The sequence below is a fragment of the Eublepharis macularius genome, chromosome 4 (assembly GCF_028583425.1).
Source record: "Eublepharis macularius isolate TG4126 chromosome 4, MPM_Emac_v1.0, whole genome shotgun sequence".
Lineage (NCBI taxonomy): Eukaryota > Metazoa > Chordata > Lepidosauria > Squamata > Eublepharidae > Eublepharis > Eublepharis macularius.
The window spans coordinates 173,609,697-173,632,254 of NC_072793.1; the positions used below are offsets into that span (position 1 = coordinate 173,609,697).

A 22,558-nucleotide genomic window follows, 5' to 3' on the forward strand; every position below is an offset into this window, starting at 1 on the left:
CTTCATAACTCCAGTCTGCAATCAGTTCCCGGGAAGAAATGATCGATTTTATCTAGATAAACTTGTAGCCGAAAAGGATCAAGAAATTACTTTAAAGGTGGCAAAATTTGCTGTGCAGGCCGTACAGATCAGGAAGTATTTTATAGGGGGAAATATTTAAATATTTTATAACTTTAAGGATTTAAGTATTTAACAATTTGGCTTTAGGGAACTCAGGTCTTAAGGTTAAATATTTAAGAATCCAAATTCTGGAATTTTATTGGACAGCTCTGTAAATAATATGACTTACCTCTATTGTAGGTTGTATGTTATTACTTTTGGTCTCTGACTGTAATAAATATACTGACTGGTAAGAGATGATGAAGTTTGGGGGGTCTGTCCCACTTTGCTAGGATCTTCTTAAGACCTTTCTCTTTCCGTCCAGTCTGTCGATAGCTCCAAAAGCAGGGGAGAGGATGCGTTTCCCAAGAGAGATAATGGTTTCTTAGAGCTGGAGTTGAAGCTTAGCCATTTCTCTGAAAGAAGGGCCATCTTGGAGGGCGTGCTGAGCAGCTTCAAAGGTGAGTAGGAGTCCATTCGATTTTGAGACTCTGGCTTGGGGAAGGAGAGCATCAATGACACAGTTCCCCAATGTGGTGCCATGGGCACCATTGCGCCCACTAAGAGCTTTCCTGGCACCTGTCAAGTGTTTTTAGAAAGTGGCTGGCCCAGGTGGGGCTTTTGCCCAGCAATGCTTCTGGTTGGCCATTGGCAATCTGATTGGCTCTGCAGATTTTTAATGAAAGAGCGGGGCACACCAAGGCAAAACACAGAAGGAAGAGCAAATAATGCTAAAGGAAGAATTTTTTTAATTATAAAGTAACCCCTGCGCGTTTCACATCAACTTTGTCAGGGGGATCTATCAATAAAACAAGGTGTAAATAGACAATGTATCATCTTAAAAATAATAAAACATTATTAAAAAGCAGGACACTTTGCATGTGCAAGGTGCAATTCATAATACGTTCTGTGTCTAGAAACCTACACCAACATTGACTTACATCCATTAACAAACTATATCTTACATTCACAAAAAATTCATATCTCACATTCACAAGCCCAGGCAACCCACTCTGCAATAAGTGCATGTACGAAATAGACATTAAAAGGAATTTTGAAGGTCTGTAAGGCATTGCAATGTTAATTTTCTGAGTTTAAACAGAATTTAAATATAAATGAATCTCTCTAGCGACACTACCTCTGCTAGCTGAGCCGGGTTCATTCTTTGGGAGAGGTGTTTCAAACCCCTCATTGCTTTTGAACAGGGTGTCTTTCATCACCAAATGATGCATGCCTTCCAGATACAAAGTCCTGGATTCTCTCTCGTATGCTAACCTATTTTATTTATTTCAGCATCGTTACTGCTGGAGCTGGAAAGCCTCACAGGTATGTTTTGGGCTCTGTCAGGACAAATCTTTTTTCTTAGAGAACATCTGATGTCTGAGGGCCAAGCTACACATGACGAATGACACTTGAACGGCAAGTGGATTGAGTGGAGGGCAAGTGAACAGGGAGAAATACACTTGCCATTCAAGTGTCATTCATCATGAGTAGCTTGGCCCTGAGGGAATTTTGTTCTGTGTCTAATGGAGTTGGGCAAGAGATGCTGTAATAGTTTTGCAAAATTCATCTTTGACCCTCTGTGTTGCTGTATACCAATGGACCCACAGATCTTCCTTTTATACAAATACTAGCTTGATACCCGTGCTTTGCTACGGTATTTAACTACTTTAACAGTGCAATCCTATGGAGAGTTACTCCAGTCTAAGCTCATTTTCAATGGGCTTAGACTGGAGTAACTCACCATAGGATTGCGCTGTAAAACTAGTTATAATACTTGTGGGTATGTAACATTTTTTGATTTGTGTTTTTGTTTGTTTGTTTGTTTTGAGTTGGTTTTGTAGTATAATAGCATAGTACCTGAGCTTCACAAAGGTGTTGAATAAAGTGAAGTGTGTTGATGCTGAAAACTGATCAAGTGAATTTTGAAATGTAACATTTATTGAAGAGATTTTAAAAGGAAAAGATTGTAGTGCAATAAATAAAGTGAAAAATACGTACAGCCGGTTATTTTGCTACTGAAGGATCTCTTTGTAGACCGCATTGGTGGTTTTCCCCTCAGATGCTAGGATCACCAGGCTGCTGGGTGAGCTCCCTCTGGAGCAGGCCCCATAGAACTGCCCATGTGAGAAGCAGTTCTCCCTCAACTCAATTCCTGCCACCTTCAGCGTCTGCCCCTGGGACTTGTTGATCGTCATAGCAAAGCCACACAAGAAATGCAGGCCCCACAGGGAGATTGGCAACCCTAGTGAATTTTAAGGGGAAGACTGGGAGGACACATTCAATGACTCCCAATAGTAACTGCATACTGTTTAGAATGTGGAGAGTGAGGACCAATCAGGCCACATACGCAAACAACCTCTGTGTTCCAGCTGTCTCTGGGGGGAGAAGGGGGATGAAGTGTGGAATGTTGTGAGGCTCAATCAGCCTGCATGTGCAAATGACCTTGAAAGGCTGGCCTAATCAGGGAAGAGTGGCCCAGCTGGCAGTGGGCGGGGATGCAAGCAGACAGCAGCCTGCCAGCCACAAAGGGAAGCTGTATCCCTTTGTGAAAACACATTTTACCCCCTTTTACCTCCTTAGGGGGGCGAATTTCTTAAAAGCCCTTCTTAGTGGGTGTTTACATCATGAAAGGAATGTTCTCCCCAAATTTCATGTTTCTAGGCCCAGGATTTGGGGCTGGGCATTGATGAGTCAGTCAGGACACTTGTCTTTATATATAGATAACACTCCCTCGAGTCATATGATGTAATTCTATTCTTGTTAACAACTGCTATATTTATTTTTGAGAAGCACCAGGCGTCTTGTTCAGAGTTTTCCAAGAAGTAAAATTAACAACCCATCAATTGAACTATGTTTAAACGATGAGATGTGAATCTTTTTTTACAGACTAGTAATTCAGTGTATAATGAGAATTTTATTTATTTATTTCCTTATTTTATCCCTCACCATTCTCCCAATCAGGACTCCAAATGATGTTCTCCTGTCCTCCATTTTATCCTCACAACAACCCTGTGGAGTAGGTTACACTGGGAGTGTGCGACTGACATTCAGAAGCATTCCGAATGCGTCTGTTGAGCATTCTGTAGCAGCATGATCTAAAATTAGGTTCACACTGTGGCTGAAGAATCGGCCATGATTTGGTGTTAAAACCATACATCTGTCTTCACTCTAAATTGAACCAATCCATTGCTTGACTCCTCTTAAAAGGCTTTCCATAAATGGAGGTTCTTCACTGTGGGTTACCTCAATTTAAAGAAAAAAAATTCTTTTCCTTCTTGCTACTTGGCAGGTTTTTCAGTTATTCTTGTCATTGCCTGGTCCCAGTCTGTTTCACGAGGTTCTTAGCACCATTCATTCTCCTACTAGTGGCATGACTGCGAATGCAGAGAAGAAAATGTTTGAGCTTGAATAGTCCTTCTTTTTCTTGCAGTTTTTCCTTTTCTTCCCACATCACCTCTGTCAGACTCCAGAACAACGTCCCCACTTTGTGTGAGAGTATCCAATCCTAAACAGTGTGGAAGGGAAACTGATGCTGTAAAACTGATGCAGGTAGGGAAAGATGCTGTTGGGTGAGGGGCCAGTGGACCCATTGCAACTGGTCCCTCAGCACCACATTTTTAAAATGGTAGCTGCCCCATGGGTCAGCAACGCTTCTGTGGCACAGACTGATGGGGGCTACTAAATTTTCAGGGTCTGCTGACGTTTGAGGACGTGGCCGTGCATTTCTCGGAGGGGGAGTGGGCCCTGCTGGACCCCACTCGGAGGGCTCTCTACAGGGACGTCATGAAAGAGAACTACGAGAATATGATCTCGCTGAGTAAGGACTTATTTCTTCTTTTTGGTGTTCAGCCCAGTGAGGTCATTCTGTCAACGCTCTGAGTATCTTTGATGGCACCACAGCATGTGCGCTCAAATGGGCCCTGGGATGCTCAGGCAAAAGGCAGGCCTATAAATATTTTAAACAAACAAAAAAATAATCAATTGCAGGAACAGGTTCCAGAAAATTATCCTAATCTGTCCCAGCAAACAAACGGAAACATTCTGTATTATTCTCTCAACAGCCCTGTGGGGTAGATTACACTGGGAGAGCGTGACTGGTTCAAGATCACCCAGTGAGTTGCCTGGCTGAATGGGGATTCGAACCAGGGCCCCTCCAGTCTTACAGTCGAAACACATGAGATGAAATACCTAGGTTCAACTCGTGTTCTCTTACCTAAAGGTTTGTCGGGAAGTGTAGGCGTCCTTGCAGCTTAAAGTTTAGCATTTACAGAGCAGCAGAGAGGGATGTGCGGGGGTCCTTGCAGCTTAAAGTCTCCCGGTGCAGCCAGGCGTCGCTCTGCAGGGCCAGGCCGGGTGAGGGGAAGGGAAAATGCCGTGATGCACCTTGAGAGTGGGAGGAAAGGTGCCCCATGCCTGCACTTCCCTCCTCGCTGCTCTGTAAATGCTAAACTTTAAGCTGCAAGGACGCCTGCACTGTAAGTGCTAAACTTTAAGCTGCAAGGACGCCTGCACTGTAAATGCTAAACTTTAAGCTGCAAGGACGCCTGCACTTCCCGGCAAACTTTTAGGTAAGAGAACACGAGTTGAATCTAGGTATTTTGTCTCGTGTGTTTTGAGTCTTAGTCTAACCAGACTGACTCATAAAGGGTGGGGGCAGGAATCTGACAGAGACCTATCTCATCTAAAAGATATAAATATTATCAATCAGTGTGCAAAGTGCCTGAAATGTTTTTGTTAGGACTTAACTTAGAAACTATAAATGTAAGGGATAGAACATTATTATGGTATATGACTATAGCGGCAGGATTGTTGTATGCAAGATATTGGAAGCAAGATAAGATACCAGAAGTTGATGAGTGGATACAAAAACTTTTGTATATGGTGGAAATGGACAAATTAACTAGAAAGCTAAAAGAACAAAATTCAAATGAATTTCTGATGGATTGGAGAAAACGGAAAGATTATCTGGAAAAGAACTGGGATGTAAAAGACCAATTGTGGTCTATGGATAATTTTTTATGAATATTATGTAATTTGTTGATTTTAGTATTGATTGTAACTTTACCTTTGATGATTATGGAAAATAATAGAATTAGAGGGAATAATGTATGAATTATAGGGTATAAGCGCTGTTGGAGGTCTGACGGGGGGGGGCGGGAAAGGGTGGGTTGGGGATAAATCTGTACTCAGTAGGAGAAAGAAATAGTGAAATGTATATTTTTTCTTTTATGTTTGTTCTCAACCTATTCAATAAAATGTTTTTTTTAAAATCAGTGTGCAAAGTGCAATGTGCAATAAATAGTACAAAGTCCATACAATAAATAACAAACTACAATGAACATTAATAATCTAACAATACATAATTGCATACCAATGCCATCTGTAGTAGCATCTGTTGAAAAATTATAGACCACTGAAGGACTTGGTTTAGTGCACTAGACTGTGGGAACTATGGTTAGAAGTAGCCAGAGACGACCTTTGAAATTGACACGGATTGTACTCCTCTCTACCTCAGGCTATTATGCAATTGTTATAAATTTTGTATTGTTAGATTGCTTATTGATGTTTATTGTACTTTGTTATTTATTGTATGGATTTGGAGAAAATTGCCTTGGGATACCAATTCTGTTTTTTGATGTGATTGAAGGGCAGTTCTGAGTTCCAAAAAAGTGGTAGGGGGAGTCTGCAGTCTTGCCAGGCCAACCTCTGTTTTATTTTTTGTTTAGGGGATTTATATCCTGCCTCTCCAGAATTCTGCTTGAACAAATAAAATCATCATAAATGATCAAGACAAAAATAAACAAGTCACTAACCCCTGGAAGGCATTTGTGTGGAGGCAATTTGGTGCTGTTTTTACAGGTCTGAACCACTTTCTAAGCACCAGATTATAACTGGAAGTGGCTGGTAGGGGTATCTCCTTCTCTCTTTTCCATCCAGGAATGTTATTCAAAGAGAATTATTGACTAATGCCTTGGTTGTTTGGGCTCTACCTTTCCCCTTAAACTCCAAAGCAGACTAAATTTGATGTCCATAGAATGATTTAAGAAATACGGCAACTATCGATGACTCCTTCTTCTTATCCCATTTCTTTTTGACCAGTTCTGGCCATCACAAAACCCGACATGATCTCTCAGCTGGAGCGAGTGGGCGAGCCGTGGGCAGAGGAGCTAGACTGTGCTGGGCAAAACAAAGAAAGTATGTCATTAAAACATTGTTTGGGGGCAAATGGGGCAGGGGAAACAACTCCGGAAGGGAAGCCAGAATACTCCAAGCTCCCACGATAGGGTGTGGATTGTACCCCTTTGCAAGTAAAACTGCATCACGGAATTGAATGAATTTGTTTTCTGGTCTTGGTGTCTCAGCTTAGAATAAAAAACCTTGATCATATCTTCTAGAAACTCAGCAAAGCTTTATCTGCTTGCACACAAGTGTGCAAAGACAGTGGGAACAGCCTCCAAATGCCTATTTCTGGCACAGAAATCATGACACAACAACAATTGTGCAGGTGGCAATTGAAGGGGGGGTTATCTCTCGTTTGCAGTACTCATACGTTTCCCCATTTAGCAAACAGCGCCTCTCTGGGGCCATTTCAGGTATTGGAAACATCATAGGGTGGGAAGGCCTTAACCCCCTCTCCCCATGGACCCAGTTTGAGTTAGGTCCTTAAACCTGGTGTTTACTGAGCTTCCAGGGCTCGACAGGATGTGGAGCAGTCACAGGGATGGACACAGAAACAGTGTAACTTGGGGAAACCCGGATTTGATTCTCAAAAAATCATCTTGCAGAGTTCAGGCCTCAGTCTCTATGGGGATAATAATTCTGACCTACCCCACAAGGTTGTTGTAAAGGTGGTGATAAAATGATGAACGTGAAGAGTTTTGAATGCTGTAAAGCATTCCAGAAACATTTGTGGTTGATGCTTGTTTCATCTTTGCAGCTAGTGCGGGTATAAATGTTTATCTTCCTGAATCACCCCTTGACTGGTCTTGTCCCCCACAAAACTGGATACCTTCTCTTGTCTGGAGCAAGGGGGTGAACTGAGGGCTGGAGGATCTCTGGAATTTGGAGGAAAGCGGCAGCAAGCCCACAAGCATTAGGGCCCTTGAAACTACAGGCAGACTTTGCGACTTTGTGGGAGTCAATTTTGAGGGCAGCAGGGCTTGAACCTCCACTGAAATTTCCCAGGCTAGAAGTGTGCCCCAGAGCCAAAGCCCTGTATGTAATACTCAACTCTCTCATTCACCTCATAAAATATTTAAAATGAAGTATACATGCAATAATGCAATATAAAACAAACAGACATAACACCAAAATCAAGGAGGAGGGCTAATAAAAGCTAGTGAGGGAACACTAAACAAAACAAAAATGTATTCTCCCATTGGTGTAAGACAAAAACAGAAGGAGATGGATGGATTTCTCCGGGGAAGGATGTCTGAAGTTTTAGTGGGATTTGAAAGTTATAGTGTGTGTGTGTGTGTGTGCAGGGCTCATTTCGAGGGGGAACGCACAGGAATGCAGTTCCGGCAGTTCTCCAAAGAGGTCACATGTCAGGTGACTCCACCCACCTGACTCTCGGCCATTTTGGGCCCGTTTCGGCCTTGATTGGGGCCGAAATGGCCTGGATCGGGCCTCTGACAGGTGGTGGATCACTCTCCCACTCATCAGTGGCCCGATCCTGACCATTTGGGGGCCATTTTCAGCCCCTTTTTCGCCATTTTGGACCCAATTCCAGTGCTGAATGGCCAGGATTGGGTCCGAAACAGCCAGAATAGGTGATGTCCGGGGGTGTGGCATATGCAAATAAGTTATACTAATGACACACTTCCGGTGATGGCAAGAGGCGTGGCATATGCTAATGAGTTATGCTAATGAGTCCCTCCAGCTCTTTCTACGAAATGACCCCTGTGTGTGTTTGTTTGTGTGTAGTGTCCTATGATAACAAACTCAACCTTTAGCTCCAAAGATTAAGTTGGAATATCAATGGCTTGATAAACAAATGAACTAGATCTGGCTCAAACATTTCTCCTTATTCCACAAGATGCTGATCGAGTAAGAGAGAACAGCAATGGGGACCTTCAGCTGGAGAACTCTGAGCTTGTGGACTCACATTGGATGTTGTTGAGACGAGATGAGGAGGCCACACCCCAGCCCCACAAAAAGGAAGAAGCCCCCAGGACTCAGCTAGGATTAAAGAAGCTGCGGGCAAACCCCCTGGTGGAGAAAGTGCAAGAGCCCGTAATTCTTACGGGCAAGAACATGGGTACTGCAGAAACAGGGAAGGAGACCCAAGCGGTGTGCTCTCTGTGTGGGAAAAGCTTTAATAACAGAGCAAGTCTGATGAGGCACCAGAGGATCCACACAGGGGAGAAACCGCACATCTGCATGGATTGTGGGAAAAGCTTCAACAAGCGGTCTAATCTCATTACCCACCAGAGAATCCACACGGGCGAGAAGCCATACAGCTGCATGGATTGTGGGAAAAGCTTCAGCCTGAGCTCGAGCCTTGTCAGGCACCAGAGAATCCACACGGGGGAGAAGCCGTACCAGTGCTCAGTCTGTGAAAGAAGCTTCAATCAGAAACCCTCGCTCATTGTTCACGAGAGAACCCATCGGCGGGAGAAGCCGTACAAGTGCTCAGCTTGTGAAAAAAGCTACAGTCATGTGACGAGCCTGATGGCACACGAGAAAATTCACCGTGAAGAAAAGCCGTACAAATGCCCCAAGTGCGAGAAAAGGTTCAGCTTCAGCTCGCAACTCACCACACACCAGAGGATCCATGTGGAAGAGAAGCCGTACAAGTGCTCGGTCTGCAAGAGGGGGTTCAGCCGGCCCTCCAGCCTGGTGGTGCATGAGAGAATCCACACGGGTGAGAAGCCGTACAAGTGCGCAGATTGTGAAAAAAGTTTCCCTTCGAACTCAAGTTTGTTGAGACACCAGCTGACCCACACAGAAGAGAAACTGGGCACATGCTCGGATTGTGGGAAAAGCATTGCTCCCAGTTCAGGCATCCAGAGAATCCAGGCAGGACGGAAACTGTCTCGGTGCATAGACTGTGAGAAACGGTTCAGCTTGGGTTCTGCTTGTATCTCCCGGGGAGAGAGTCGTTGCAAGGATCAGAGACCTTCTAACAAGCTGGCCAGGGGCCAGCATTTTAGCATCCAAACTATTGATCCTGCAGCAGTACAAAGAGAGGGCAGTACCTTTTGGCAAAGCTCTCAGCCCATTCATTATCAAATTAACTACATAGGATGGGAGTGAAAACAATTAAGGGGATCTTCTCTTGAGGCAGGGAGGGAAGGCAGCGCGGTACAGCCTGATCTCGTCAGATCTTGGTACTTGGGTGGGAGACCACCATGAATGATTCTACTGAGGAAGGCAATGGCGAAGTACCTCTGCTTCTTCTCGCTTGCCTTGAAAGCCTCTCGATGGGGTCACCATAAGTCAGTTTTGTCTTGACGGCACATATGTCCCTCTCTTGCACATATTCCGTTGTTTTGATGGCACCGGTGCAGGAGAATGTCCCAGTGGAACATGCTCCCACATTGTGCCCTTTAGGTGTCTTAGGTTGTCTGAGGGGAAAAGCAAAGGCAAACAAAAGCAGACACCCATCCTTGGCGCTGGTCCGTTTCTAACATCTGAGACCATTCTGGGTAAGCGAGAAAATAGAGAAACACATTCCCCACCCCCACCCCTCTGGAGACATAACGTTCTGATTATTTTCCATCTTGGGAATTAATAAAACAGTATTGTCTTGTCCCAGTCTCTCCTTTTTCTGCCTAAAATCTGCATAATTTGGAAGCACAAACCCTATCAGTAATCAGTACAGCCAGACCCACACTCAGCTTGGTGTCTGCATGCACAGAAATCTCTCCTAATCCTGATTCAGATAGATGAAGAAGGTACAACAGAACTCCCACAATCCCGGCATTCTGCCCCACATGTGGTTTTTCCAGGGCAGAATTAGTCTGTCTTATGAGCGCAACTTCGTTTCCTGAATCCACTTGCCTTGGACCCAGCCTGTGTCAACAGTGGCCACTGCTGCTGCAGCCCAGATCCAAGCCAGGTGGATCCCATGGTGCTGACCATCCTGGTGCAAGCAGAGCCAAGAAGATCCGTTGTACTAACATCCCCGTGGCTTCAGGTGGGTAGCCATGTTGGACTGCAGCAGAACAGCAAGGCATATGGTCGAGGCTAGGCGTGAGCCTTCCGACCGGTCTTCTATTGGGGTAAGGGTTGTATAATCCCAACCCTGACTTTTTCCATCGGTTCGATCATTGCCCCATAGAACCCCATAGAATGTCTGATTGGGGGTTGGAAATATGAGCTGCCATCTAGATCTTTTTTAGAGCTGTTATTATGGAACTGTCTAATTATGGTTTTAATTTGAATTTTATTGTAAATTTACTATTGATGTCATTCGCCCTGAGCCCATTTGCGGGGAGGGCGGATTACAAATATAATTAATCAAATCAAAATCAATGAAGATGCTAACAAGATGGCTAGGGGGGACAGCATTATAACATCCAAATTATTGATCCTATAAGTATCTGACAAAGAGAGCATTGACTCTTGAAAGCTGAAGGGAGCTCTGACTCTGGAAATCTCACATCCTGGAAATCTAGTTGGTTGCTAAGGTGCTACTGGACCCAAATCTTGCTCTTTGTTGGGGGTTGCAGCAGCAATGAGATATACGTTTGCAGCGTCACAGAGTTTGATAATAGTGCAATGGAAATAAGTAGACAGACTTCTGTGGTTCTAGCTCTATAAAAATATTCTACTACACAATTGGGTAAAAAAGGGTACATTTGGTAGGATACACAACAAACAGTTTCTGACTACATCTTGATAGTCTCAACTAGGTCCTAGAGAGAGAAAAGCTTAGATTGCAAAGAGAAGTGGACTGTAGTAGACTGAACAAAGAGCAATAAAACCTTAGTATATGTTGCTAGCTAATTGCCCCCCAATAAACTGGCTCATCCAATAGACATTCCTAGATTCCCTCATTAAGACTAAAGGCACCCACTTTCTCTGGCGGGAAGTTATCTTGAAGCCTAAGTGGCCCTATGCTAACTAGCTATCTGACTAAACACACAGAACAACAGAATAACAATTTAACTCTTTCATGACTGAGCGTAGGACACTTGCAAAAAGTCCAACACACTTCTACTACAGAACAACACGGCTACCTACCTGAAATTACCCTGAAAATTGTGTTGATGTTCTAAGTGCTACTGTATTGAAGCAGTTTGTTTTATCTTGCCTGGGTCTTCACCACTTGATCTCAAGTGTAAATCTGGCAATGCCGACCCATAGAGGGTAGGTGCTTGGAAGGGGGAGGTCTGTACTCTGAGCCCTGCCCCAGTTGGGACCCTCCCAGAACAGAGTTGTGGCAGCCAAGGAGGCCCTTGATTGCTCCAGGGCGGTTTGGAGGGAGCGTGTGGAGGCCAGAGGGCTGTCTAGTGTCCTGGATGGCTCTGGTCAGACCTGATTCAGATAAAGGGATGTGCTTAAGAAACTCTAGGCATCCTCTATTTTACCTGAATTGCTCTCCTTGCAAAAGAAAATTGTGTGTGTGTGTGGGGGGGGTGGAATTAGCAGCAAGGAAGACAGCTATGCGAGAGGGGTAACAACGGAAGCTTTCACCAATTTTTACGGAGTCCGTTCCCCAAGATAGCAGATGAGGCTGTTGCTTAAGTTCAAAGAGTAATCTTTTATTAAAAGAGGAAAAACACACACGCACACACACAAGTAAATGTTAGGATAGAATAAGGGAGGGGAAGTATATCTACCTATCCTGGAGAGTAGTCCAGTCCATGGAGGAAGAGAGTAGCTTCAAGCGTCCAGCGTCCTCGGCCAGGAGAGTGAGAGGCTTAGGGTAACTTCAAGCGAGCAATACTTCTGATCCAATAAGTGTGCACAGTTTGAATGGGGCAAGGATCCCTATTCTTATAGGGCAAAATGTGCCCTGAGGCGGGAAAGCCCTCCCAACCGTTGGAACAAAGATCCCAATGGTCAATTCCTGGGAATAACAAAGGTTTGATTACCTTGATTGCTTGCTGCTGGGGTGGGACAAAAGAGTAAGGTTTTGCTCTCCTGTTGAATTATAAAGAAACAGTTGTAAATTAATGTCCCTGGAGCTGAGTTGATGACTTTAAGTGGGAAATGTACCTTTCCCAGGAATGAATTATAAAACTTATGAGTGCTAATTGATTTCTCCTCAGTCATGGACTGTGGATCTCATCATGGAAGGAGGGAAAATAATGTGCTAACTGGGATGACACTGCGAGACCTTTCTTGCTCTGGCTCCACCTGGAGCTGAGAGAACTGTAAACTAGTAACTGCTGGTCACTCTGCATTTACATTTGGCATTCCATTCATGCCTAGATCTTCCGGGCAGGACTCAGCAACTGCTAGCTGGAATTCCCCTGTTTGCAAATCAAACTGCATTTAATCCAGGGGCCTTGTGATTTTTATATCACAGGTAGCTATTAAATAGCTATTAAACATGGCTGGGCCGGGCTTACACTGTCAAATCATTTAATTCCTAGCAGGAGGTACACCTCAATGTCTTTAGCTCGTTACGGTTCTAGATCATAAGTAATGCTATCAGAGGACCTTTGCATTTTATCCTTTATTGCAACATAACCATTTGCATCTTTAACATGAAATAACTCAGAAGAAAACTGTATCATTTGTTACTGCTACATAGATAATTAAAGGCGAGCAATTATGAGTTCATAAAATATCTAACCCAAAGATAAGCAGGTCACAAGCAAGGAGTCCCTTCAAAGAAGCTCCCAGTCAATTCAGCTTCCCATTTTTATAGGTTTTAAAATCATCTTCCAACAATAGCTAAGCTTCTCATACGTATGAATACCTGTTTGCCCTCATCCAACGCACCCCACCTTTGAACTATATCGTTGTTTTTGTGAAGTTGGGCATTCTGTCCATTCTTCTGCCCCTGGGCCTCAACACATAACATCCACCAATACGTTTAGACAGTTTCTAATCTACAAGAGGTCATGTAATTGTGTACTTCTTTGTTTCTTACCCCTCTGGGCCTCTAGACCCCCTGCTTGGCATGTTTAGTTCAAAGGCTAGACCATCTCTGCCTCTGGCCTGCAGAAGCTGTCTCCTTGATCTTTTCGGCCAAGACCAACAACTGTTCCCACATATTCCTGGCCATATCCGTGACACTGGGAGGGGATGACCTATCATTGACAGCCTATGCCCCCATTTCTGCAGCATATACTACATCAATTATACTCCCAAGAGGAGCTAAAATAAAGTTTTCTTCTCTCTCTTGCTCTTGAGCGTCCCACCGAAAGTTGCCTGTGTACAAAGCAAGGTTTTTGAAAACCCAGACAGATTATTATAGATTTAATTCATTTTCCCTCTGGGGAAAAGGCAGGGTGTAATGAATTAAACAGGGAGCCAAAGCAGCTTATACCATTCTCATCTCCATTTTATCCTCACAACAACCCTATGAGGTAGGGTAGGCTGAGGGAGTGTGACTGGCCCAAGGTTACCCAGCAAGAAATGACCTAGCATGTAGAGCATTTCCTAAACAACAGCTCTGTCCCCCACCTCAGTGCACGGCAAGGATTTGGTCTTCAGGTACTGTGGATCCAGTTCTACCCTACCTACAACTTCTTTCTGCCCTGTTGTTCTGAGGGTACAGCTGGCTCACCCAAATGTTAAAAAGGAATATAGAGATTATGGAGGCCCTGACATGCTGTGAAAAGCAGGTGATCTGCCATGGATCCTCTGCTTATGGGGTGGGGTGGACACCATCCCGACTTTATCTGTAATAAAGAACTGGCATATAAATTCTCTCAATAATCCCATATATAATTTTGTAACCAATGGAGAAATCAGAATATGACTACAGGTAACTAACAGAGGCCGGGAGATTGTCACCTGTGGAAGAAAAAGGCGGGAAAGCTTCCAGAAGGGACAGAGATTCAAAGATGGCCGCCAGCTTCAGCACCGAAGTGGGTGTTGCAATGCCAAAAAAAAGAGGGGAATGAGAACCTCCTGGTACAGATGGGCTCAAGAACATCCATCTGCTATTTTCAATGGAAGCAAAGGTTTACTCATGAAAAACTGGGAAAGTGCAAGCAGAACAGACAAGGCGGCTGGAAAATAGCCTCTCTGTCACAATGCAAAGGGGTTTTAACCATCTCCCTGACCTATAAGAGCCTATGTGGTGTAGCCATCAGAATGTGAGACTATGATCAAAGAGATCCAGATTCGAATCTGTCTTAGGGTCACCAGCCTCCAGGTGGTGGCTGGAGATCTCCCAGAATTACAACTGATCTCCAGGTGACAGAAATCAGTTTCCCTGGAGAAGATGGCTGCTTTGGTGGGTGGGTTGTATGGCATCATACCATTTGGAGGCTCCTCCCCTTGCCAGTGTCCTTTCTAGGCTCCACCCCTTCCCCCAAATCTCCAGGAATTTCCCATTCTGGACCTGGCAACCCATTCCACCCTCTGCCATGCATGTTGGCTTACCTTGGGCCAGTCACACACACTCAACCAAACCACCTCACAGAGGTGTTGTGATTAGAAACGGCAGAACAGCAGAACAACAAGGCTGTGTGCGTCCCCTTTGGGGAAAAGGCCAGCATAGAGGGAGTAAAACGTATCTCCTTATTTACAAAACAAAAGGGATTTAAGGTGATTGCTGAGGTATTAGAACCAGTGTGGTGTACTGGTCAGAGTGTCTCACTAGACTCTAGGAGTTCCAGATTCGAATCTCTCCTCTGCCACTGTCTGTGGGCCAGGCACACATTCTCACAGCCTAACCTACCTCACAGGGTTGTGGAGAGGATAAAATACAGGAGAGGAGAATAATGTAAGCCATTTCGGGGCTCAATTGGGGAGAAAGGCAGCATATGAAGTTTGTTATAAATTAAGTTTTGGATACAATTTAAGAAATGATCGCTGTTGATACCTTCATCTAGTATAGCTGCTGCTCTTTTTGCAGGGAGCAGAACTGCTCATTCAGTACACAGACTATAAATATGGTGAGTGGAGCAAGCAGGAGCAAAGCCTCTAGTTCTAAATAAGCAGGATTTAAGTCCAGTGGCACCTTAGAGACCAAGAAGATTTTCAGCTTTCAAGAGTCAAAGCTCCCGTCTTGAGATATCTGAAAAATCTCTTAACCCTAAAGATGGTGACACCTATAAATAATGGTTTTTAAACAGATAAGGCAAATGCCCCCAATTTTTAAATAAACTGTATTACAATAATTTTAGCTGAGAATCTGACACGCCTCAACAAATACCAATTCAATAGCTGTATAATATGGGACTCATTTAACACAAAAACTCTAGACATTGAGTGAACATTGCTACGGCTTCCCCCTTCTCTGGTTCCTTTGATGGGATGTGTAGTTGCTCCCCTGCATGGACTTTCATGATGCCTGGTAAGGTCGGGCTTGCTGATGAAGCTCTGGCCGCACTGGAAGCATTAATATGGTTTCTCCCCTGTGTGGATTCGTTGATGGACAGCAAGTTGTGTACCCCAAGCAAAGCTCTTCCCACACTCCAAGCATTTATAGGGTTTCTCCCCTGTGTGGATTAGCTGATGGACAGTAAGTTGTATACTCCGAGCAAAGCTCTTCCCACACTCCAAGCATTTATATGGTTTCTCCCCTGTATGAATTTGTTTATGGGAAGTGAGCTGTGGACCCCAATCAAAGCTCTTTCCACACTCCAAGCAGAAATATGGTTTTTCCCCTTTGTGGATTAATCGATGGACAGTAAGCTGTGTACTCTGACCAAAGCTCTTTCCACACTTGTAGCATTTATATGGGTTTTCCTCTGCATGGATTCCTTGATGTGAGATAAGCTGTGTGCTTTCACTGAAACTCTGTCCAACCTCCAAGTTTTTATATGATTTCTCCCCTGTGTGGATATGCTGGTGGACAGTAAGCTGTGCATGCCAAGCAAAGCTCTTTCCACACTCCACACATGCATATGGTTTCTCCCCTGTGTGGACTCGGTGATGGGCAATAAGCCGTTTACTCTGAGCAAAGCTCTTTCCACACTCCAAGCATTTATATGGTTTCTCCCCTGTGTGGCTTCGTCGATGGGCAGTGAGGTCTGTACTCCAAGTAAAGCTCTTTCCACATTCCAGGCATTTATATGGTTTCTCCCCCGTGTGGATACGTTGATGGGCAGTAAGATGGGCACTCTGAACGAAGCTCTTTCCACACTCCAGGCATTTATATGGTTTCTCTCCTGTGTGGATTCGTCGATGGACAGTAAGCTGTACCCTCTGAGCAAAGCTCCTTTCACACTCCAAGCATTTATATGGTTTCTCTCCACTGTGGATTCTCCTGTGTATATCAAACAGTGATTGATAAATGAATGTTTTCCCACACACAGGGCAAATGATCTTTCCTTGGTCTGTGGAGATGTCCTGGGACTCAGCCTCCTGAGAAGTAGAGGATTCATTCCTCCTCTTCCATTTTTTCCCAGTGTTTCTTCTCTGCTCTTTCCCTTTCAGTGGGAGCTGTTGTGGTTCTCCCTTGGATGTCTTGCGGGGACCATCATCCTCTGAAATAAAAAAAGAAGACTGGTAAGACCTTACAGTAAATGCAAAATCAAGGAAAGAAAGCCATTAACTGTTCTTGAAAAACACAGAACAGGTATCAGGGCAAGGGGAGACAAATCCTGCCACATATTACTTGGCTGTTGATTCTTCCTTGGAGTTTAGTTCCTTTAGAGATTGGAACATCCATGTTTAGAGGCATTATCAGAGCTTTTTTTCAGCTGGAATATGGTGGAACGGAGTTCCGGCACCTCTTGAAAATGGTCACATGGCCGGTGGCCCCGCCCCCTGATCTCCAGAGGGGAGTTTAGATTGCCCTCCGCACCATGGCTGATAAATGGGGGCTGATAAATATGGGGGGGGTGATTTATCAAAGATAGTATCAGGCAAAATTGCCCACTGTCTCCATACAACACACCATACAACACACAAATCTCCATACAACACACAAATCTCCATACAACACACAAAAACTCTTAACAGTGTAAAAAACCAACATTAAAAGTGCCTGAGTGTACACTGGAATGGGACATTGTAAACATAACTCAAATTCCAACAAACACTTAACACTTGAATACAAACTTTTATATGCAAAGCAAATGTATTGCCTGCAAAACAAGGCAGACAAAAACAAACATAGGAACAAAGCGAGTGCTCAGGCACATTTTATTTGGGTACCTAACGTCCATAGCGTCCTAAGAGGTAACAACGCACAGCCCAGCTCTTACGAATACTATGCAATGCCAGGTTGTTGCACGAAGAGGGAACTGACCTCCCTCTTCCATAACAGAGACATCGTTGGAAGAAAATAGCGTGGTGTATCTGTCCCAATGAATTCCAACTTGACTACTGCAATGTGTTCTTCATAGGTCTCTCCTCAAAGTCTACTTGAAGACTCCAAATGCTGCAGAACATTGCAGCTCGTTTGCTTTCAGGAGCTAGACAGAGCATGCGTATCGCTCCCATTCCGCAGTCATTCCATTGGCCGCCCCTCAGTTACCAGCTCAGTTCAAGATCATGACTATCACATTCAAAGCCCTTCATGGCCTTTGGCCCCTCATACCTGCAGGGCCACCTCTCCCCCTCCGCTCTGCCAGGGCTCATCTGAGCAGGGCCTTCTGCAGGTACCACCCTGCAATTGGGCAAAATTAACAGCTGCCTGTACTCATGCATTCTTTGTGGTAGCCCCCACCTTATCGAATGGCCTGCCTGAGGAGGTCAGGAAAGCTCCCACTCTCTTGGCTTTCCGCAAACTGTGCAAAACTGAATTATTCAGGAGGCCCTTTTTACACAAGTAGGAGGGTTACTTAAACCCTGTTGACTGTATGTCTATGGTCCCAGGAAAAGTAAAACACAAAGCCACACAGATACCCTTCTGGCCACAGCCAATATATCTAAATGGTTGCAGTGCATAAGGGGAAAAGGTACTGAGTTACCCAACTCCAACAGCCCTGGGCATTCAGAGGGGTGAGGGATAGTGAACTGAGGGAAAGGGCAATCTGTCTGATAAAGTCCCTGGGAAGAGGACAGGAGGGACCCTGTGTGGATTTGGATCAGATAGCCGTGACTAGATGGGTAGTGTAATGTGACTGCCCTGAATTGCCTGTGAAGCCTGAGCAGGGAGGTTTATGGTGGGAGGCAGTGTGAAAGAGGGTCATCTCCGGTAGATGAAGGGAAGCCAGAAAGGTCTTATTTGGATACAGCAGAAAAAGGTCCACACTTCAAATAGGGACATGCCCACTGATCTCTTTTCTGGTATATTCTGGCAAAATGGATTTCTTTTTCACAGAATCACAGAGTTGGAAGGGGCCATACAGACCTTCTAGTCCAACCCCCTGCCCAATGCAGGATCAGCCTAAAGCCTTTCTGACAGGACCTGCTCCTTTGATTTTAATAGCAGTCGACACACAGGAATTTAGTCAACAAAGGTGTTCTTGACACAGACCCAGGCCGTTTCCACATGTCCTGGCATAGTGCTAAACTCACGCAACGAAGGCATCTTCCTGGTATGATTTCTGACATCATCATGTCACGATCCCGTTTTCATGGCGCAATGATATCAGAAATCGCGCCAGGAAGATGCCTTCGTTGTGTGACTATAGCACCATGCCGGGACGTGTGGAAACGGCCCCAAACGTCACCTGCTAAAATCCTGTTTTTCCAGCTTTGTTCTTCAGGGCTCTGCCACCTCATTCTCCCACATGTGTGGACCATACCTAAGCTTGCGCTGGTATCAGAAGAATGAACACAGTAGAATGACCCGAAGATATCTCTTCAGCTCCATTTCCCTCCCCTCACAGTTAACAAGTCCATTTGGAGATTGTAAGGTTCTGAGGGCAACAAAATGTCTTCTTGTACTTTACAAAAAGCACATTGAGGGCCCTATATAAATACAAATATTGTTGTAGTTATTGTAACTGCTCATTTACTTGACTGCTCTTGAGTAGATCCAGTAGACGTGTTATGGAGGCAGATCCCCCTCCCTTCTCTGCTTTCAATGGACTTTCACCTGCACTCAAGATTTTGTGCTCTTAAGAGCCTGCTCAGCCCTGTGTGGGCATTTGGGACCTCCTTCAATCCCCTACAAGAGTCCTTCTCGGAAGGAGCCATTTCTGCCTTCGGCACCTGTCAGTCAAGGGAAAGGGGAGCCTTACCCAAAGAGGCCACATTCTGACAGTTTTCCTCCATGACTTCTCTGAGAAAGCTTCTTTGGTCCAGATCACACAGAGCTCACTCTTCCTCAGTAAAATACAGACACCTCAAAACGCACTGGACACTGGAAAGAGAGGGGGGAAACTTGCTTTAGCTTTAGCGATAATGTAACAATCATTCCCCTTTTAAGGGCAATCGAAAAGACTAAAATTAAATGCCTACTTTCAGGATTCAAACTTCCATCAGACATTTTAATGAATACATTTTAATATTTTATGTTTTTATTATGTTGCGCTTTTGAAGCCATTTCAGTCAGGTTCTCTGGAAAGGCAGCATACAAACTCTTTAAATCGATAAATTTCTTTGTCATACAAGCAAACAAATCCAGGCAGAGATTTGCAGAGTTTTATGGCTAATTCGAGACCCACTTTGGAGAAATTGCCGACTCCTTCCAAAGAGATCAGATTGTCTTAAGGGCCCCTAATTGCAAGAGGAAAGGCAGATTTCTAGAAGCCCAAAGATCTTCCATTAGCAAAGGCCGCTGAAGTGTGCCAAGCTGCAGAAGTCACCCAGAGGAGGGCAGCTTTGTTGGCAGAAAAAAAATTGTGCTGAATCAGTAAATAGAATTGTGTCTTCAGACCGCCACAGCACAGTGAAGAGGGGAAGCCGTCAAAAATCCAGGTTTGCTCTTCCAGAAAAGCAAGAAAAATCCTGCAGGCCCTGTGGGAGCATGCTTGCAGCGCAGTAATGCCAGCCTTATGAAAAGAATGACAACAAACACCGAAAGAGGGGCCATTTTGCTAGAGTTTGCAAACAGTAGCAGAAAGCAGAGGGGGAAAAAACAACAGAAGGTGCATAGGACGAAATCAGCTCTGCCTCCAGGAAACAAGCAGAAAAGCTCTTAGGAAAAAAAATGGACTCCTCTGGTTAATAATAGCAGGATATGAGATCAATAAGATTTTCAGAATGTGAGATTTTGAGTGTCTGAAGAAGGGAGCGCTGACTCTTGAAAGCTTATACTCTGAAACTCTTGTTGGTCTCTAAGGTGCCACTGGACTCAAATCTTGCTGTTCTACAGCAGACCATCCTCTGGTTAATAATGTTAATGTCGTATTGCTAGACTATAGATTCTGAGTGATCAACACTGCAGGAGTCTTTGGAACACCCCAAAGGCGGTGCAAACCCCCCCCCCCCCGCGCCTGTTCCACTGTCAAAAGCAGGGAGCTATTTTTAAATGTTCTTTTATCGCTTACCTATTCAACAATCCTCCACTGCTGCCTTGTCTCCTCCCACCAGCTCTAAAAGGAAGTACCAGTAGCAGACCTATCTAGGAAGTGAGATTTTATCCATTTAACCCTTTGACTGAATCTTAAAAGGGAAAACCCGACCCGCTCCTGGCTTTGTCCTGCCAGAGGGTGCATTTTTTGTACTGAAACAAAATAAAACCGCCGTCATTGCATCTGATGAAGAGAGCTGTGGCTTATGAGATACAATAAAGTTGGTTAGTCTTAAAGGTGCTATTGGACTCTGCTATTTTGCTACTGCAGACTCCTCTGGATCTATGACAGTCATACTGTAGATTATATTTTAGTCTACAGGCAGCACCACAAACACCATGCACCCACCCGTTTGGGATGGGGGGGTGTACTGTCATGGCACAAAAACATGAATCCGAGGCACAGATCCGCATGGACCTCAGGATTTTTGTGTAGGGTCCCCCAAAACTCATGTGGCCATGGACATACTGATATGTTATATGATAAGTTTGGGGGCATCCCATGTAAATTAGTTTATATTTAGTTTAGTTTAGACAGTAGCTTCTGTGGCAGAGGGGGGATTTGAACTTGCATGTCTGCAAACCTTAGTCTGATACTTTAACCACTATGTATCACTCCCTTTTGAATTCCAGAAAAGGCTTGAAGCAGAAGATCTGATCCTGCCCTGGGCAGGTGGTTGGACTAGATGGTCTGTATGGCCCCTTCCAACTCTATGATTCTATATACTTGTCAAAGATGCTTTAGGCTGATCCTGCACTGGGCAGGGGGTTGGACTAGATGGTCTCTATGGCTCCTTTCTAACTCTATGATTCTATGATTCTATCTGATGAGGGAGGGAGGAGGTTTGTGGGCGTCTGATGGGGGGGAAAGCAAGTGGATGACACCCAGCTCTATATATCTCTATCCAATCACCTGGTGATGCAATGGAGGTCCTAAGTCACTGCCTGATAGTTGTGGTCAGATGGCTGAAAGTGAACAAACTGAAACTGAACCCAGACAAGACGGAAGTGATGATTGTTGGGAAGGTGGATATTTGGAAGGACATTGTGCTCCCCACTTTTGATGAGGTTCAGTTCACCCTTGCAGATCTAGTTAAGAGCTTAGGGTTATACTGGATCCAGCACTACTGCTAGAAAAGCAAGTTAATACAGCTGCAGAAATAATGCATCCTACATACTTCCTTCAGCCCAGAAGATTGCCCCCCTACTTTGACTCAGGCTGAGTCCATACCATGGTAAACATCAAGATTTCACTACTGTAATGCTCTCTACATGGGTCAACTTGGAGAGACTCCAGTTGGTGCAGAATGCTGCTAAACAAGGGCATACGTATTACTCTGTTCTGCAATTACTTCACTGGCCACCCATTAGTACTGGGCTCAAGTCTAGATGTTGGCTATTGCAAACAAAGCCTTTCCTTGGTTCCTTATATCGGTAGGATGGCCTCTCTCCCTATTTTCTGTCATGGCAGCTTCACTTATCTGAACAGGCCCTTCTGCAGGTTCTACCCAGCAAATGGGAAAAATCAACACGTGCATTCTTTGTGGTGGCCCCCACCTTATCGAACGGTCTGCCTGAAGATGCCAGGAACGCTCCCACACTTCCAGCTGTCTGCAAACTGTGCAAAACCAAATTATTCAGGAGGGCTTTCATACACAAGTGACAGGGCTATGCAGGAAAGAAATGGCTCTGTTCCTACTAGATAGTTCCATGCTGTTTTATGTTTTGTTTCAGCATTTTTTCTTCAGTGGTATATTGAATTTCTGCTATCCTTATCCTATTGTATTGTTTATTGAATGTCCCAGCCAATGTAGGCCACCTTGAATCTCTGAGAAAGGCAGACTTTAAATACAAGTGGAGACATCACATTTCCCGTCCCCCACCATGTCCTTTTTTTCGTTCCTTGGCCTCATAGATGCTCCCTTTTCCTGTTTCCATGTCTCCTTCCCACCCACTTGTCTGCCCCCG

At 44.6% G+C, this 22,558-nt stretch overlaps 2 protein-coding genes across 2 annotated transcripts; one reads left to right on the top strand and one right to left on the bottom strand.

The window, feature by feature from the left end:
* The first annotated feature begins 434 nt into the window (after window positions 1–434).
* On the top strand, window positions 435–9,856 carry LOC129327089 (zinc finger protein 501-like). The gene is made up of 6 exons (XM_054975524.1): window positions 435–560; window positions 1,393–1,425; window positions 3,533–3,651; window positions 3,793–3,919; window positions 6,202–6,297; window positions 8,141–9,856. The coding sequence occupies exons 3-6, from the start codon at window positions 3,646–3,648 to the stop codon at window positions 9,358–9,360; spliced, it is 1,449 nt and encodes a 482-aa protein (XP_054831499.1). The 5' UTR covers window positions 435–560; window positions 1,393–1,425; window positions 3,533–3,645; the 3' UTR covers window positions 9,361–9,856.
* Window positions 9,857–12,571: 2,715 nt separating this feature from the next.
* On the bottom strand, window positions 12,572–20,607 carry LOC129327096 (zinc finger protein 239-like). Its single transcript, XM_054975533.1, has 3 exons — window positions 20,568–20,607; window positions 19,317–19,438; window positions 12,572–16,667 (listed from the first exon to the last, which is right to left on the bottom strand). Exons 2-3 carry the CDS (start codon window positions 19,348–19,350, stop codon window positions 15,577–15,579), a joined length of 1,125 nt encoding a protein of 374 aa, XP_054831508.1. The 5' UTR covers window positions 19,351–19,438; window positions 20,568–20,607; the 3' UTR covers window positions 12,572–15,576.
* Window positions 20,608–22,558: the final 1,951 nt, after the last annotated feature.

What these genes read in the sequence shown, in the direction of transcription:
- LOC129327089 (XM_054975524.1), top strand. An exon ending in CGAGAATATGATCTCGCTGA is followed by an intron (nt 3,920 to 6,201) that starts GTAAGGACTTAT and finishes CTTTTTGACCAG; the next exon opens with TTCTGGCCATCACAAAACCC. An exon ending in TGCTGGGCAAAACAAAGAAA is followed by an intron (nt 6,298 to 8,140) that starts GTATGTCATTAA and finishes TTATTCCACAAG; the next exon opens with ATGCTGATCGAGTAAGAGAG.
- LOC129327096 (XM_054975533.1), bottom strand. Translation starts at nt 19,350, where the DNA reads ATGGAGGAAAACTGTCAGAATGTGGCCTCTTTGG. An exon ending in TCAGAATGTGGCCTCTTTGG is followed by an intron (nt 16,668 to 19,316) that starts GTAAGGCTCCCC and finishes TTTTTATTTCAG; the next exon opens with AGGATGATGGTCCCCGCAAG.